The sequence below is a fragment of the Maniola jurtina genome, chromosome 13 (genome assembly GCF_905333055.1).
Source record: "Maniola jurtina chromosome 13, ilManJurt1.1, whole genome shotgun sequence".
NCBI lineage: Eukaryota > Metazoa > Arthropoda > Insecta > Lepidoptera > Nymphalidae > Maniola > Maniola jurtina.
Window position 1 is genome coordinate 4,079,464 of NC_060041.1, and position 18,750 is coordinate 4,098,213.

Below are 18,750 nucleotides of genomic sequence, written 5' to 3' on the forward strand. Positions count from 1 at the left end.
TATAAATTTTTAATTTACACTTGTTATTCATTTACTTTTAATATTCTTATTCATGTGGTACGCTCTCTTGAATTCACTATCGGATGGGATTTATAGTCGAGCGTATAATTCGCCTTTCGCTAAATACATCTTGTGTCTATTTATTATATCGAGTTGAAGGAAAATTTTACTCGCGACTCTTAGCATTTTTATACATAAGGACAATTGAATGACAATGTTTTAAAGCCAAACTTATTAGAAAACAAACCTTGCAATTACAAATTACAATGTCGTTTAGGTACTATAATGCCTTATCTTTGCATACGCGAAAGCGACGGCACTGAGTTTGCAAATTTAGATAGGTAATAACTACACATACCTACCTATGAGTACATTATTGCCCTACTATATATAGCATATAGCTTCGTTATCACGTTGTCAAGGGCACTGACTATATTACGTATATTTTTAACTCGGCTAGTTTTAATAATTAATTAGATTTACTTAGTGGAACTATTTTTTTGCATTTAAGTCATCAAAACTACGCTCAATGTCTGTTGAGATCTCTTCCTGAACTACGAAATACATCGTACGAAACTTATTAATGAAGTATTGTATTGTTTAGTAGTTGTTTTTGACTGAATTCAGATCATTTCAAATGCTTAGTCCATAACGATATACTAGTAAGTATGTATACTGATATAAAAATTTGGTCTTACTCTATCAACGATATTACTTTTTGTTAGCCTTCAGAGACCGCATTTCACCAAGTATGTAGTTCTAAATAGACTCCCTTTACAATCGCTTATTTATTTCCTAGGTTATTAATAGAAAGCCGGTAACAATTTGAACAGTGTATAATAATCGGCAACAAATCAGCATCATAGACAGGCCGGCTGAAATAAGTTACGCACGCAATACCAGTTTACTTCACCGTTTGTGTGGGCAGAAGTCGAGTGCAGAGAAATTTTAAACAAATAGCTATCATGTAATAATTTTTGAGAGCCTTGACGGCATTGTTGTCTACTCTGTGCTGGTAGAATGCAATGTCTGGAGTTTTACTAAAGAGACAAAGAAACTAAGCTGCCTTACCTATACCTATTTTGGCAGGAATCCTAGAATATCGAATATGGATATGTGTTACCCAACATTGGTTTGAGCTTTAATAATTTCTCTCTATAAAGAAACCATCCCTCAGCATCGGGTTTCGAGACTTTAAAAGGCCTAGTTATTTCTAACTTTTTTTCCTATTTATTTATTTATTTAATGTCTTTTGGAAATAGGGAATTTACAATATCTTTATTTATGTATAATCTACATTTCACTATTTACATATTAAAGAAACCATCTTATCTTCATCAACAATAAAAAGTTACTTAAAAACTCATATCACAGATGAATGCAATTAATGGCTCCTCATGGGGTTTGTCTATCGCAATACATGCAATCAATGTCATATCATGCATGAAAGTATGCAGATCATAGTGCTTACTACAATCAATAAATTCCTAGCATGGACGATTCGTCATCTAGCGCAATCCTTGCGATCGTTACAAAGTAACAAGTGTAAATTAAAAATTTATAACACCCCCGACGATCCAAAGTATTTGAGTTTTCCAAAACATCATTTTCAAATAAATAATTATGTATTTAGGCAACGTCCATCTTGACAGCTTGACATTTGTCTATTGACATAATATTATGAACCTAACGGTTATCTAACCTTCTTTTCTACAAGAAAACTAGAAAAGAGCTGATAACTCTTAAACGGCTGAACCAATTTTTTTAGATTATAGCTAAGAACACTCTCGATCAAGCCACCTTTCAAACAAAAAAAACTAAATTAAAATCGGTTCATTCGTTTAGGCGCTACGATGCCACAGACAGATACACAGATACACAGATACACAGATACATAGATACACAGATACACAGACACACAGATACACACGTCAAACTTATAACACCCCTCTTTTTGGGTCGGGGGTTAAAAATAATAAACTCATATGATATGCAGATCAAAGTTAACCGAATGCACTACAATCAATAACTCCTCAGCATTAATACTTCAAACGCGTCCATGGACACGTTCCACCGGTGCTCAGCTTAGTCCGCGCATCCCACATTCGATACGAAAATAACCGACCGCATCCATTCCAAAGCCTTTTATAGAACCAAAGTTACGGTGCGGACATTCTAACATTGAGACTACTCTAATGGATTAATTGCTTTGTTTTGTTTCTTGGTGACAATTTTATTATTAAGTATTTTAATTGGCTAGCTGATACACGCGACTTTGCGTAATTGCTACCCTGAATAAGTGATACAGTTAATAATATACCGACTTTCAAACTTTTTTAACCGATTAACTCGTAAGTTTTAATTAAAAGTATCTAGGTATGTACATATAAAAGATGTAGATTTTTTTCATTTATAGACTAGCGCTTGGCTGCAATCAGACCTGCTGGTAAGTAATGATGCAGTCTAAAGTGGAGTGCGCTTGCCTAAAAGCTGGTTTTCCCTCCAGACTAATTGACTTGAAATATTGAAATAAAGGCCTCTGTAGGGAAGGCCTATGTCCAGCAGTGGACGTCCACGGGCTGATGATGATGATGATGATTGAAATCAAGTAATAAGAGAGGAAAACTGATCCGGAACCGTTTCATGTCTTGTTACTGTGTCAAAGGGTTGTATGACGAGCATTTATTAATTAATAGAAATGCCTTATGTGGGTAGATATTACCCAGCAATTTCCTTTTCCTAAATTGAGTTAAAGAGAATTAAATATGTAATCAACCTTGCTTTTCAGACACCCACAGTATGTTAGCAACATAGTAAAAGGGCTTACCCACTATGTTGCTTAATACTGCGAGAGAGGATGCCGACGCGATGTTTGTACTTTAAAATGATAATCTCGACGATTAAGATAATGTAATCATAGTAATCTTTGTTTGTTTTACTGACATAATTTTACCTATATAATACTATATATAATAATAATCTTTTCATCTCACTCGCTCAGAAAAGATTCGTTTGCCCTTTGAAATCTGTGTGGAAAGTGGTAATTTTGCTCACTAGCGTGCAAAGTACGAGTTGAAATTCGAACGTGACGAAGGTCTATGGTTATGGTATGGTTATGGTTGGTGGTTGGTATGGTTGGTATACTTACATAGGTAACTTTTTTCTTTCTATTAAAAATACGACAGAAAGAAACGTTCAGAAACGCGGTTCGTTCTTACAGACTTTATTATTTTAATTATTAAGTGACCCCTTGGAACACTTTATTTTTAACCCCCGACCAAAAAAGAGGGGTGTTATAAGTTTTACGTGTGTATGTGTTTATCTGTGTATCTGTGTATCTGTCTGTGGCATCGTAGCTCCTAAACTAATGAACCGATTTTAATTTAGTTTTTTTTGTTTGAAAGGTGGCTTGATCGAGAGTGTTCTTAGCCATAATTCAAGAAAATCGGTTCAGCTGTTTGAAAGTTATCAGCTCTTTTCTAGTTATTACTGTAACCTTCACTTGTCGGGGGTGTTATAAATTTTTAATTTACACTTGTTATTAGCAACTTCGTCCGCGTGGACAACTCAAATATACTCAAATTTTACACCCTTGAATTTTTAAAAATCCTTTTAGCAGATATCTACGTGTCATAATAGCTATCTGCATGCCTCAACCTAGTCCATGCAGTTGTTTGAATTGTGCGTTCATAGTTATATTTTAAATCTGTATTAGATAAGTACCTACAATTTCATAATGATATTCGAACAGAAGCAAATTAAAATATCGTGTTTTGATATCTAAAGCACGAACTCTACCTTTAGGTAAATGCGCAAATTAACGCGCATAAAGTTCAAGCCTACCAATAGATTTTACGGATAATAATAGAACAGGTATTATAAAAAAATTGTTCTGATTTTAATGATTATCCTCCTTATCAATGACCATTGCCAACTGAAATTTACTTTGTTAAGGAGCCCAAACCGCAATTTTGAAACAAACTGTCAAAAATTCAACAGCTCAATACTTTATCACCAATTTTCACCATATATGAACCACTGACAACTTTTTCTTTACTCACATTTCACTACCACAAGCTCGAATCAGTTAATTTTCAAAATCGGATCGTTGAAATTTAAAATTCGAATTCGATTTCGTATCGCGTGGAGGCGTCGTGCGCGTGCGCAGAGATCGCGCAACGATTTTAAACTGTTTGAGTGTTTAGTTGTTTACTGCGCTTAGGAGTTGACTGTTTTCATTTTGTGATAGGTTTTTTATCTTTGCATGTAAAACTTTAGGTAGGTAAATCATACCAACTACAGGTATGGATTTTATATACTTACTAGGTATAGGTTTTTAAGTACTCTTTAAGACCTCTACATAAGGTTTTTGATTACTAGTTTTTATTGAATCGCTTTACGGAAAATTACTCCAACTTTATAGAAAGAAAAACCAAAGTTACTTGATCAATGAATTCATGCCCGCAGGACAAACGAGCTGTACGTACCAATCATCATCATCATCAATATCATCGTTGTCAGCCCATAAACGTCCACTGCAGGACATAGATCTCTTTTATTGACTACCACGCACATGCGTCGAGCAATTGCTGCGCCTGAATACAGCGGATCCCTGCGTTTGATGTCGTCTATCCACCTGGTGGAGGGGTCTTCCAACATTTCGTTTTACGGTGCGAGGTCATACGTACATAGGGGAGGAGGTACATAGGGGTCGCACGAGGTAGAGGTATAAAGTGCTAGAAATCAATAGGCAAAATTAATTGTTTTAAATGAAGAAGTTTTGTAAGTTGTAGCTAACTGATCACATTTCTATACAGATACCCAGTTCCATTCTATTGTTCTTTATGGCTAAACTAATTGCGAACTAAAAGTCCAAGTACAATGCACGTAGTCGGTAAGTCCCAGAGTCATAAATATCTCAAGTAAATATAACATGTCGCAACTAACACGGTAATGGCGGTCAATTTGAAACAATTGTGGTAGCGAGAGCGACTTATTAGTCTGTCAGTCCTAATGACTACGTGGACCGGTGCGAATCGGCGACGATTGTATTTCATACACTTTAAGCCTGAGACAGACGGAAACTGCATTGGCGGTTCCTCTGGTCCTGCAAATGTTTATGGGCTGCGGTAATCAATTGCTGTGTCCAAAAGTTCAAAGTCGCTAAGCATGCTATAGAGCGGGCTCTTTGAGGGACAAAATACACAACGATCAACGATGAAATCCGTAGGAGAACCAAAGTGGCCGACATAGCTCAACGAATTAGTCAGCTGAAGTGGCAGTGGACAGGTCATGTCCGGGGCAGGCGTGTTCTAGAGTAGAGCCCGCGTATCGGCAAGTGCAGTGTGCAGACCTCCAAACCGCTGGACCGACGACCTTAAGAGGGTAGTGGGAAGTGGGTGGATGAGAAAGGCGGAGGACCGTGTGATGGCGCGCACTTGGGAAGGCCTATTTCCAACAGTGGACCAAGGTTGATTGATTGATTGAAGCTTTTAGCTTGCTCGTTCGCTCGCTTTAAAAAATCTGCATGTCACTGAACGAGCTTAAACATGTAATGGTAAGCCCACGCCCCACACTGCGAAGCTTTACCACGAGATTATTTTTCCGCAGAAGCCTGTGACATGGAAATTGTATTAATTAAAAGCGCATCATTTTTTCGCAAGTGCGTGCGTCTCCATCTCTATAGAATTTTCATGTCGCCGCGCCGCCTGTCTAGGCTCCGGGAACTCTTTCATGAACGTTCACCAAAACTTATCAATACAGCGCCCTCAATCGTAAGAAGAAAATACACAATTATGAAATAGCGGCAGTAGATGGCGTTTCACGCCATTAACCAACGACAGATGGCTCTAGTATTTAAAAAAAAACCGATTCAACTGCCATCTATTGGGAAGTAGAAATAGCACTAAACTGCAACAAGCCAACAACTCAACACTAGATGGCGGTTCAAACTGAGAAATAGCAAACCACCACTACATGGCTCTGAAGTAATTGAAAATCGTGACGTACAAATTGACCGACCAATCACATAACAGGAAGCCAGTTGGCAACACGAAAAGAGATAGCGAACGCAGCCGGCAGCAATAAGTCCGTCACGCTGTGCTGCGCAGCACGGTTATTTTGGTCCGTGATAGGCAGCCGAGTCGACATTTTGTTTTGATGCTGTGACGCATCACGCAAGCAAATAAAAATGCCATTGAACGCCGTAGGATGGAGTTCTGAAGAAGACGAAAAACTAATCGAATTAGTGGAACCCTATAGGCATTTGTATTGTATGCAAGACCACTCAAGAAAGAATATCCTAGCGCGAGAATCTACTTGGCAAATCATTTCACAAGAATTATCGAAACCAGGTGAGGTCACAGTATTTAGATTGGTCAGCATTGTGTTGCACTGACAGCAAAGATTATCGCTGAACTAGGAAGTTTCCTTCATTTGTGTTTTATTTTATAATATTTATGTGTAATTAATTCTTATAAATCCTATTCTTTCCGAATTGAAAATGTGACATTTATTAGAAGAACTCCAAATTATGTTGAAAATCTTATCTTTAAAAAATAAATAAAATCAATGTTGTTTACAACAGCAGATCAGCTGTGGTAGTAGGTAGTATGAGTACACTAAAAAATAGTTGAATTATTTGCACATTAGGAACAATTTAAACCCAAAATCAACTATTGGTCATTGCACTTGTATTCAATTATTTAGGTCAGTGTTTATTGTCTTTATTGTAACAATCAGATTACATGTTGAACCTATATTATGGGTCAAGAACCATATTTTTTTCATTTTCATCTTATTTAAGTATTGTCTTAGACCAATTTCTTCAACCTGTTTTAATACTCAGTACTTAACAATTGCATTAGTGAAAGGAAAAGTAGTACTTATACAAGTAACAACAAAATAGAATGCAATACAATATTATGGGTCATACTATAACTTTACCAAAGGTATTCCACGGTTGATTTAACATATTACTTTGTCATTACAGTTGATGAATGCAAGAAAAGATGGCGCGGCCTTCGCGACAGCTACAGTCGGAGTAAGAGAATGGGAGCAATACACAAGTCAAAAGTACCAATATATGAGAAACTGCAGTTCCTCAGTGCTATGCCACTAGACAATATTTCCATGGAGGGAGGTGAAACAGAGAATGAAGAGCAAACTAATGAACAAGAGGTTGAAAATGAGCAAGAGATTGAGAATGAGCAACAAGTTATAATGGATGGTCAGGAGTATTATGAACATGATTATGAGGTAAGCACATAACTGTTTCATCATCATCATGATCAACCGTTGGCTGACTTACTACTACTGAGCACAGGTCTCCACTCGAAATGAGAAGGGTTAAGGTCATAGTCTGCCATGCTGAAGCACACCAAGTGCTGGTTGGCAGGGGCGCCGGGTTTTTAAAGTTCCCGTGGGCGCTCCAGCCATTTTAATGACATACCTACCTAACTACTTATATTTTTGGTATTTATATCAGTCCTAGCTGACCTGGGTGAACTTTGTACTGCCAAGCCGTACCTAGTAGAATTATTTTAGATAGTCGTGGGTGCTCAGCACCCACTATTTACCTCTCGTGGGTGCTGGAGCACCCGAGCACCCACGGAGTCGGCGCCCCTGCTGGTTGGCAAACTTAATCTCGATTGATCATAACTGGTTACATATAATAATTTATTAGAACAACCTAAATATCTGCCTTTGCAAACAATTGTTTTCTATACTAATATTATAAAGAGGAAACCTTTGTATTTTTGTATGTTTGTATTGAATAGGCTCAAAAACTACTGGACCGATTTCAAAATTTCTTTTACCATTACTTAGAGGGATTCTTCCGAATCCGTATAGGCTATATTTTATCCCGGAAAATAGATGTCCACCCGTGCGAAGTCGGGGCGGGTCGCTAGTTAGTTTATAATTTCATTGTTTTGTACTGGTTATTTTACTTGTTTTGTTGCAATGAAGTCTTCTATTTTCCCTTTATGTCATTTTCCGTGATGCAAGCTATTTCTGTATCAAATTTCATCAAAATAAGTTTAACGGATGGGTCCTAAAAAGCTAGGAGACAGAAAGACACACATTTGTGTTAATAATAATATTATTGTTGATAGCATGGATAAGATGCTGCTATGTAGTTTATATTTTCTCATACTTCATTTGTATATTTTCAATTACAGCTCACACTTGTCAACGGTGGAACAAACCGAGAAGAGGACATTAAGCCTCAGATTATAAAAATTCTGCCAAAAACTGTAGAAATTGAACACAAGCCAGTAAGACAGCCACCCAAAAAGGTTGTTAGACAAAAACCAGGAAGAAAACGATCTACGCCCCTCCCAAGGAACATACCACCAGTTAAAATACTACCAAAGCCTATCATTATGAGTGAGCCTAGGATAATAAAATGTGTGGATGATACCAAAAGGCTTGAGGAACGGTCCCAGGCCATAGACAAGCTAATTGAGAAAATGCTTAAAGAAAACACCAACGAAATTGACGTCTTCTTCAGAAGTATGGCAGCAAGTGTGAAGAAATTACAGCCAAACCTTATTCCTAAAGTCAAAATGGAGGTGTGCAACGTAATCGCAAAATACGAAATGCAAAGTTTCGAGAAGAATTCACAGAACTTTTGAGTAATTTGGACGTGGATGATAATTTTATGATATAAACTTAGTTATAATTATTATCATACATAGTATGTGAATATATTATGTTTTATTCTGAAATCTGTTTTCATAAAATAATCACTGACACCAAAATTGGCTGAAATGAAATGAAATTGGATCAATCCTTAATTTAACGTACGTTGTTAATTGTTTTCGTTCAATTTTTGATATATTATAACGTTGTTAAGTAACCTATCGACAGGTTACAGATAGGATTCATTATTGATTTCAGCCATTAGGTACTATGTGGACATGTTATATTCTAAAAATCTATTTTCATAAAGATAATAATTGACACCAATGGGAATGTTGCCTCTCAATGTTAAATTATTATTTCTTAGTAATCAATCAATGAAATCAAAGAGGTCCTCCAAAATAAGTAAAATCCACATGTTAGTTTAATTTTATAACTATTTTAAATTATAATAATCAATTTAAAGCACATCAAATGTTTATGGCATCTTATTTATTTCATTACTTCATACGTATGCGTTCATATTAGTAACCGTTTTGACGATTGGTAAAGAAATGCTGATTTGATTAGTTGGCAACATCCCAATTATTAGCATGTTGATTGTTCTATTCTATTGCATTGTCATTCCTACAGTCCACCGATGCTGCTCATGAAACTTTTGTCATATATTTTGGGCATCACTGGTGGTATTCCTTGTAAATGAAAGTATAGTAACAGATAGGGATAAAAGCTCTTCTACACTTGCGGTGCGGTCGCTAGAACGGCGTCGCACCTCAATGCGATTCTCATGTAATGTAATTTTCTCTTGATGCGTTGTGTGCTGTCATAGAATTTTACGATGCTATGTCGCACCGCAAGTATTGTGAAAGTGCCCAAAGGGTCCTATAGATAACCATTGGCTTAAAATTCCCACAGGATCTCTTCTCTAATAATAACCTAAGATCCCATCTACGCGGATGAACTCGCGGGACAAAGGTAGTTAGTGATGTGTAAAATAAAAGCTGTTTTATAAAGTGACCAATACTGCAGTATTTGGCCTACTTGACTGGCCTAAACCCTTCTCATTCTGAGAAGAGACCCGGTCTCAGTAGTGGGCCGGCGGTGGGCTGATCATGATGATGATGATCTGCATCATAATGATAACTATTTGAGAGGATAAAGAGACTGCCTTACGCCTGCACTTATTTCTGCTGTTTAGTAGAATGTTAAAAAAAAATTGGAAAATTTGTATTGTATAATTGTAAGTAGCAATTCCTAATTCATTGGACATAGTGTTTTCTTAACACTTACAATTTAATGTTTATTCAAATTGTAAAAAAGTGTTTATAAATTATTTTATTTTTACTTTCTACATTGATAATAATAATTATGTTTTAACAATGTTTCTAGTTAGCCTATTCTAGTTTTTGTTCTATGGATAAATAACTAGGTAAAAAATTGTTATAATAATGTAATAAAATATAGTGTAATAAAATAAAATACATATATAATGTAATAAAATTGATAAGGTCCTAAATTGAGTTTCAGTTTTAGCAGTAGGTAAAGAGCAATAAAATTAACTATTATTAATATTTAATTTTATTGCTATTAAATTAAATATTATTAATATGTTAGTAAAATTAAATATTATTTATTGATTCAAAAATATAAGGATAAAATTCTTCTATGTAGATGGAATACTGCACACACAATTTATATTATAATATGTTTTATTTATCAGGTCCGGATTATACCACATAATATAGGGAAAAGACGAAACTGTCAAGTGCGAGTGGGAGTGAGCTCTGGGAGGGTTCCGTACCATTACATATTTTACATAACTATCAAATAAACTTTATCATGATTTGAAATTGATAATAATGATTTACTGATTTACCCCTCAATTATGCAACAAAAAATAAGAACTTCGTGCCCAAAAAATTTTAGGTCACTGGGAATCAAAAAAAATTTTAGGTCAAATGAATGGGAGTTTTAGTTTATTTACCAAATTATACATTTTGAGAGATCGTATCTTTTTAACCCCCGACCCAAAAAGAGGGGTGTTATAAGTTTGACGTGTGTATCTGTGTATCTGTGTATCGGTGTATCTGTGTATCTGTCTGTGGCATCGTAGCGCCTAAGCGAATGAACCGATTTTAATTTAGTTTTTTTTGTTTGAAAGGTGGCTTGATCGAGAGTGTTCTTAGCTATAATCCAAAAAAATTGGTTCAGCCGTTTAAGAGTTATCAGCCCTTTTCTAGTTTTCTTGTAGAAAAGAAGGTTAGATAACCGTTAGGTTCTTAATATTATGTCAATTGACAAATGTCAAGCTGTCAAGATGGACGTTGCCTAAATACATAATTATTTATTTGAAAATGATGTTTTGGAAAACTCAAATACTTTGGATCGTCGGGGGTGTTATAAATTTTTAATTTACACTTGTTATTATTAAACTAGCCGATGCCCGCGAGGATTTAGGTTTTTCGAAATCCCGTGGGAACTCTTTGATTTTCCGGGATTAAAAGTAGCCTATGTGCTAAATTTTATTTATTTATTTATTATGTACTGTTCGCGACTTCACGTGAATATGAGTATTTAAAAAATCCGTGGAAACTCATTGATTTTTCAGGATAAAAAGTAGCCAAAACCTATCTCTGAACTTATCAAATTTTGTGAAAATTATACAGATAGGCAGTGAAAAGCTAGCAGACAGATAGACACTTTTGCATTTATAATATATTTTGATATAGAGATCAAATTCGATAAATAACTTCTGTAACTTTATAATATACCAGCTGATGCCCGCGTCTTCGTTCGCGTGGATATGGGTTTTTAAAAATCCCTCATTGATTTTCCGCGATAAAAAGTAGCCTATGTGTTAATCTATCTCCATTTCACAGCCAAATCCGTCCTGTAGTTTTTGCGTGACAGAGTAACAAACATACACACACATACAATCTTTCGCCTTTATGATATTAGTGTGATTTTTTTAGTTTTTATGAAGGCATATAAAAAGTTACGATGTCAATGCTGTGTGGGAATCGCCAGGAGCGAGTGGCATAGGTCAATGGGGATGCTATTTGGGAGGCGGGGCGTCTAGACTGCCTATCACGGTTCAACGCCCAAACGTTTAGCTATAATTTACCTTGGGACGCAGAACGGCCTTCCATTTTATATCAAAACCTTCATAAAGTAATTAACTAACTCAACTGGTCGATTGCGGAAAAGCCGCAAGAATTTTACATTGCTATAATTTCTAATTGTTGTGATTGGCAGAATTTATGACAATGCTGCAACAATGCGTTTCAGCGAGTGTTCGCCAATCAGAGGTGATTGCGAATTGCGATCGTCATACTGTACCTGTTAAACTATGGCGGTAGGCCCTTATTTTTTTCTATTAAATGAGGGTTTTATAGTCATAAGAAAATATTCTCGAGTTCGTTGCCGATTTTGTCACAAGTCACAACTCATGGACGGTCATAACTGGACTTATATGAAATCTAATAGAGCGTACTTTGACTTAGCTTAGATTTAAGTTTTAGTTAAAACGAGACAGATTTATGCCCGCGCGCCGCGATATAACGCTGTCTCGTTTTAACAGTATCATATGTCTAAGCAAAGTCAAAGTGCGCTCTATAGATCTCACCCTTAGATCTCTTGATGGGATATTATTTTCCAGTTTTCCACATCCCGAGGTCTCATAAAATTTTTTGACGAAGTTTTAACTTTGCTAAAAAGCTACTTACTAAGTACTAAATTCAACGCTTAGTTTTCCTATGAATAGAAAAGTTTCTATTCAGAAAATACCTAGGATATTAGAACAAAGGCGAATAACGGCTCGCTCGCATTATTTCAAAGACTAGGACCGGTTTCGGCGAAATCAAGACAAAGCACTGTCACAAAATGGTCTACAGTTCTACACGACTGCGAAAACCGTAATCTATTACTTCAAATTACGTAGCTGCCTGCTGCAATATTTCAGTGCATTGGCTATAAATTGTATCCACTCAGTGTCGAGCAAAACATAAGAAAGATGGAACTTCACTCTAAGATGTGAAGGGGTGATAAATTGAATAAATCCAAACGGACAAAAAAAATTCAGTCGATATCACAAACACTAGGTATAATATAAGCTCATAAATAGAGTAAAACGCTGAGGTTAAAATAAATAAATGTAAAACATATTATTATGGACCTAAAAGTCTGTTTATATTTTCAATATCAGCATCAAAAGAAAAGTGTCGAAAGGAATTCTAATTGAATATTCTGTGCAACCGCATGCACTCAAGAAGCGTTTCAAGCGAAACCTTTCAGAATGAGTTCTTTGAGATCAACTCTACATGTGCGTACAATAGATAAGATACCTTCAAAATAAGGGGAATCGGTTCAAAATTGCATGCCTCTAAATCATCGAAGGTTGTATGTGAGGCTTAAGATTCAACAATATAGCAGGAGGGTATTTAAGTGTTTCAACCCTAGGCGAGTGACTGGATTGAATGGAGCCTAACGCTCGCAGAATTTCTAGTGCGACGAAGGTACCTAACAAGGCCCTCGTCTGTGAAATGGAGAATTGTGTCGGGGTACGCATAATAGTCCATAGAAAGATTTAAGGTTAGATAAACTAGACGCGAGACGGAAAAACTGAATTTCACAAAGAGCGCGCGGCGTTTTTCCAGCGTGCGGTATCAACGCACGCTGCAACCGCCCTTGTACGCTGTGTTTCAGATACCTAAATATTTCACAATTCACGCTGCAACAGCCCGCTAACGTCACAAACTGAGTTTGACCCGTGGTTTGACCATGGATCAGATATCTCTATCTCGTAGTATTGATGATTTCGCATTTTTAGGCTTTTTCCATCAAAAGTTACGAGTGAGGTTATGCTCGTAACCTCCGCACATGTTTATGCCCTTCTGGACATATTTGTCGCATAGAGTCCTCACGCGAACAACTATAGAGCGAACTATATAATAAACCAGTTATTTACAAAGAACTGTATGAAGCATATACCCAAATTCAGAAGCAGCGCAGCTCTTATCAAGCACACGCCCCGGTGTAAGCGCCTTCATGTACAGCTATTGTAACCTTCTAATACGTTGTATCTAGAAGCCGCATTGGATTCGCTGGTGTCACGCGTTGCGTCTGTCCAAGCCTTTAAATGCTTACGCTACCGATGATAAAAAAACAAGATTGTCACAAATCCGTGTTTACACAAGCTTGACTCTATAGTTAGTACAGTATATTACGACAAGCTTTGTAAATAGGATATTATGTAGCGAGCTGTAAGAACATAATATTCATCTATCCCTACTAATATTAAAAATGTGAAAGTGTAGATGTTTGGATGTTTGTTACTCAATCACGCAAAAACTACTGGACGGATTTGGCTGAAATTTGGAATGAAGATAGATTATACGCTGGATTAACACTACACTATTAACTACTTTTTATCTCGGAAAATCACAGAGTTCCCACGGGATTTTGAAAAACGTAAATCCACCTGGACGAAGCCTCGGGCATCAGCTAGTATTTCATATGCGCGGAAGGTCTAATCTTTGTAGATTTTATCACAAATAAATATTAGTTATTACTTATTACCTACCATTATATCGCACAGGATATTGAATAGAAATAATTGCTTTTATTAAAGTTTATTAATTACAATTAGGTACATGTACATTGTACGTACGTATTAATATTTTACGAAGAAACCATTATAAATAATGCATGTTCAAAAGTAGCAACTCTATCAAGAACAAGAATACAGGAAATTGCTCTTAACGATACAGTTCAATTAATTCTATGAATGCGTAGCCACTCACTTTGATCAGTTAAACATGATCATGATCAACGTTTGATTAACTCAAGACTTATATTACATTAATAAAAGTACCTACTAGATACTTAATTGAGACCTCGTCCGCGTTACAGATTGGTAAATAGTTAATGTAATTAGTCAAATCGAAGGTGGAGTAATTATAGTTCTATATCTGGGAAAATGTCTTATGGCCAAAGGGATCAAAGCGGTAATAGCCTAGTGGTTATGATGTCGGCATTCTGTTTGAGAGGTCGGGGGTCCGATCCCGGACACGCACCTCTAACTAAACGGTTGTGTGCGTTTTAAGCAATTAAAATATATCAATTGCTTTAACGGCGAAAGAAAGCATCATGTGGAAACCTGCAGTCAGAGAGTTCGCCTTAATGTTCACAAAGGTGTGTGAAGTCTACCAACCCGCACTTGGCCAACGTGGTGGACTATGGTCAAAACCCTACTCCTTATTCTGCGACGCGACCCGTGCTCAGTAGTGGGCAGCGATGGGCGTTAGTGATGATGATGATGATAATGATGAAAGATATAAATTTACAGATTCCAAAAGAGAGAAACCTCTTTAAGGAAACTAGAAAAGAGCTGATAACTTTCAAACGGCTGAACCGATTTTCTTCAATTATAGCTAAGAACACTCTCGATCAAGCCACATTTCAAACAAAAAAAAAAAAAACTAAATTAAAATCGGTTCATTCGTTTAGGAGCTACGATGCCACAGACAGATAGACAGATACACACGTCAAACTTATAACACCCCTCTTTTTGGGTCGGGGGTTAAAAATACTACATGTTTTTTGACAATCTTAAAAGTTTTATGAAGAAAACATCCTTTTCTTACGAAGCCTATTAGTTCTTCATATTCTCATAGAAAAACTACCCCAGAAATCTTGTAAGTATAGCACAGACTATCTAAATACGTTATTGAAGTTTCCCTACAAAATCCAATTCCTTTCTCTAACCTAATTCAGATGTCATTTAGTTACCACGCCAGGGGGGTGGATTAAACTAATACGCACGAAATTTCCCCAGGAAATAAATAATACAATCCGATAAAAGTGCCTACCAAAGTCTAGGAGGTGAAGGTTATTTAGGGAGTCTCCCCACGACAAGTTCATTGTTATTGATGGCGTTACCGCATTGGGGGTTGTAATTATTGCCTGGAGGTCAACGTGTCTTATTTAGATGGATTTTTCCAGCCCCCTTTTTACTTACGTCTAGCTTGACAAACTTGTCTCCAAGCGAAGAGTTTGAGGCCTAGTATCCACTGGCGAGTTTTAAGGACAAACTCAGGTTAAACCACATCATTAATAAATATACTTTTATTTACCTTCTTACATATACATTCTTACATACTACCTATTACACAGGCATCCCCATTATTATATACCATAAGCACATAAGCACAGTTCAAGAAAGAGCTACAGGGAACTTGGAACAAATTCAAAAGCACTTGTAAAAGTTTACTTGAATAAAAATATAGGTATTCTATTCTATTCAAACATATGGGTGCCTATGACAACTGGAAGGTGACTATCACTGGGTTACAATATGGCTACGCGACATAGGCTGTCATGACAAGGAGCGTGGCAATGAATTTTATAAATCCATACTAATATTATAAATGCGAAAGTGTGCCTGTCTCTCTGTCTGCTAGCTTTTCACATTTAGTACAGAGTTAGCTTACTTCCCAGGGCAGGACATAGGCTACTTTTATCTTAGACAATCCAAGAGTGTCCACGAGATCTTTAAAAACCTAAATCTAAAAATTCTAAAGTTAGGTATAAGTATTGTAGAAGAATAGAGCTTGGATTTTTAAACATCAGCAACTCGTTATTATAAATTAAAAATAAATAAACAGCAATCCGATAGCATGTCATATCGTCACACATGATGGCCTGAGAAGAGATTGTTTTACATCGCATGCGGTTACGTTCGCAGTTATATGGGGCAAATTGTAATTGACACTTTTATCCCAGAGGTCGCAGTGATTATATAGCTCAATAAATTATATTCAGCCTAAATCAGCAAGAACTCATGCCTTTTTGGGGTTCCGAACCCGTATGCAGCTTAGCATTGTAGCCCGAGAGTTGTGATTACATGCAAAACTGTATTGAAATTATCTACTACTAGCTTATTCCCGCGACTTTGTCCGCGTGGATTCACAAATTTTAAACCCCTATTTTACCCCCTTAGAGGTTGATTTTTCAAAAATACTTTCTTAGCTGATGTCTACGTCACAAATAGCTATCTGCATACTTTTAGACCGATCCGTTCAGTAGTTTGAGCTGTGCGTTGATAGATCAGTCAGTCAGCTTTCCCTTCTTCTATTGTAAAATCTTGTAGTACAAATTGTGTAGTTAGTGCAATTGTGAACTAGGTCATCAACATAATATTTAGTCGTAGTCTCACCAGATGGACATCCAATTGCTGGACATACTCGTAGGTTTCCGAACCAAAGCTTTGTACCGATCATGTCCAGCTGTTCCCTGCGATTCGACCGGACTTCCAATATAACTAAACTCTTCAGATCCTCAGAATTTAACAAAATAAAACATTTAAACAAGCTATCAAATATTAATGACCGAGTGATTTGAAAACTAATAGGGCGCAAAAAGTAACAAATAACCGGTCAATTGTCTTGACTGACGTCCTTAATTAATGAACGTATCTTATTAATTCCCGATAACTACAACCTGCCACTTAGCGAGACGTAATGTTATTAAAGAGTGAGCTATCCGGTTGTTTTTGTTCACATTTCATTCGCAATTTACGCATCGTACTCGTTAATGCAGTTAGGCGACTTCCTCGATCCAAAAAACCAAGTCCGAGTATCATTTGTTACTGAATGTTCCGTACACAATACTTACGCTATCCGCGGAAAGAAGGTTGTATAGCGCTGTCTCTGTTACGTAATCCCATACAAATGATAGAGGCAAAAATCTCAGTGGGTGTTAACCATTTTGAGTCACCAAACATGTTTTCAAAAACATTCTAAATTCAATTTGAAAAGATAGTTTCGTTTGTTTTGATTGGTTGGTGCCTATGCGATTACGCAACAGAGAGAGCGATATAATTCCAGAGATTCTTTCCGCGGATAGGGTATAGTGTCATGATATTACCCCGATCAAATGCTTGAATAGCAAAAAATACTAGAACTATTACTACCTATGTAATGAAGCGACACTCACTCCTCCCACGCCCGCAATGTAAGGGTACGTTGGTTCTCCTTGTCCCGCTCAATTTAAGTTTAGCGCTGTCATTGCCAATAAAAGATAAATAAATCTGTTCACTTATATAATCATCGCATCGCAGGATGACTGTGGCATCTCCTCAGCTCCTATTCCGCTAACTTCACTCACAACCTCGTAGTCGTAATGTTACCAACATTATTTCGATTAGTGAGTGAAGTTGGCAGGTTCCTTAAATCAAGGTCATCCGCTTGGCATTTGGACGGAGTAATATTATCGATAATTCGAAAGTGTAGTCATAACATCCTACAGCACCTTTAACCTCAGTCCTCATTAGACAAATATACGCGACAAAATTAAGTACCTACCTAGTTAAATTAATATTAATTTTATATCGCGCAGTCACGGATTTCAGCTTAAACTTTCTTGTATGGTTGAGTGCTTGAATAGGAAGCAACTAACCAACCCCCTGCAAGCTTTCGAAATGTGGATCTACAGGTAAATGTTCATGGGAACCTGGAACAGCTTTACACCAAACTAAGGTAAGTATAAGTACTATATGTAATTAGAACTCAAGTCCACCATCATGCAAAGGAAACTCGCTTTCTTTGGACATTTACAGATAGAAGCCCAATTCTCATTCCCAAGATTACTGTTGGAAGGCAGAATTGAAGGCAAAAGAGTTCCAGGTCGCCAAAGACGCAAATGGTTGGACTGCTTCTTTTCGTATGATGATCACCAAACTTCGTTTCGACGAAGGCACTCGATGATGATGAGCTTATACTTTATCATCACGTAATACTCAACATAAATAGTTAATATTACAAAAAAAAAATCATAACCATTTCTCAATGAGTTTAAGATTTTTAAGAGCTAGCGCGCACCACGGTGAATTTCCGTACGTTTTCCCCCCGCAAAATCTGTGAACTATAGAATCATATAGAAGCGCGCGCACTGCGGAATTAATTCCGCACCGGATTTTAGTTGATTTAAATTCAAAGGATTTTTAAACGCACCGAAACAGTGTGCGCTCTAAGAATTTAACGTTCATGGTTCGAACTTCGGATCTCTAATCAAGAGATCGCCCGGTCATAATACCCGCGCAACGGTATG

General features: G+C 36.7%; 2 protein-coding genes and 1 long non-coding RNA gene across 7 annotated transcripts in view; 2 read left to right on the forward strand and 1 right to left on the reverse strand.

The window, feature by feature from the left end:
* Positions 1-18,750, reverse strand: part of LOC123871009 (unconventional myosin-XVIIIa) — a 208,656-nt gene that overhangs the window by 160,737 nt on the left and 29,169 nt on the right. The window contains exon 1 of one of the 5 annotated variants that reach the window (XM_045914529.1): positions 4,062-4,199. The exons of 2 other annotated variants lie outside the window; for them this stretch is intronic. The gene's annotated coding sequence lies outside the window, so the exon portion shown is untranslated. Of the gene's footprint in view, positions 1-3,798; positions 3,843-3,945; positions 4,200-18,750 lie in introns of those variants that run through there. 2 more of the 5 variants (XM_045914528.1, XM_045914530.1) reach the window with 2 other exon arrangements.
* Positions 2,297-18,660, forward strand: LOC123871022. Its single transcript, XR_006797192.1, has 3 exons — positions 2,297-2,307; positions 14,596-14,603; positions 18,500-18,660. It is a non-coding gene; the product is annotated as an uncharacterized LOC123871022 (long non-coding RNA).
* On the forward strand, positions 6,075-8,725 carry LOC123871019. Its single transcript, XM_045914553.1, has 3 exons — positions 6,075-6,353; positions 6,992-7,257; positions 8,181-8,725. The coding sequence occupies exons 1-3, from the start codon at positions 6,191-6,193 to the stop codon at positions 8,634-8,636; spliced, it is 885 nt and encodes a 294-aa protein (XP_045770509.1). The 5' UTR covers positions 6,075-6,190; the 3' UTR covers positions 8,637-8,725.

What these genes read in the sequence shown, in the direction of transcription:
- LOC123871019 (XM_045914553.1), top strand. Translation starts at nt 6,191, where the DNA reads ATGCCATTGAACGCCGTAGGATGGAGTTCTGAAGAAGACGAAAAACTA. An exon ending in ACAAGAATTATCGAAACCAG is followed by an intron (nt 6,354 to 6,991) that starts GTGAGGTCACAG and finishes TTGTCATTACAG; the next exon opens with TTGATGAATGCAAGAAAAGA. An exon ending in ATTATGAACATGATTATGAG is followed by an intron (nt 7,258 to 8,180) that starts GTAAGCACATAA and finishes TTTCAATTACAG; the next exon opens with CTCACACTTGTCAACGGTGG.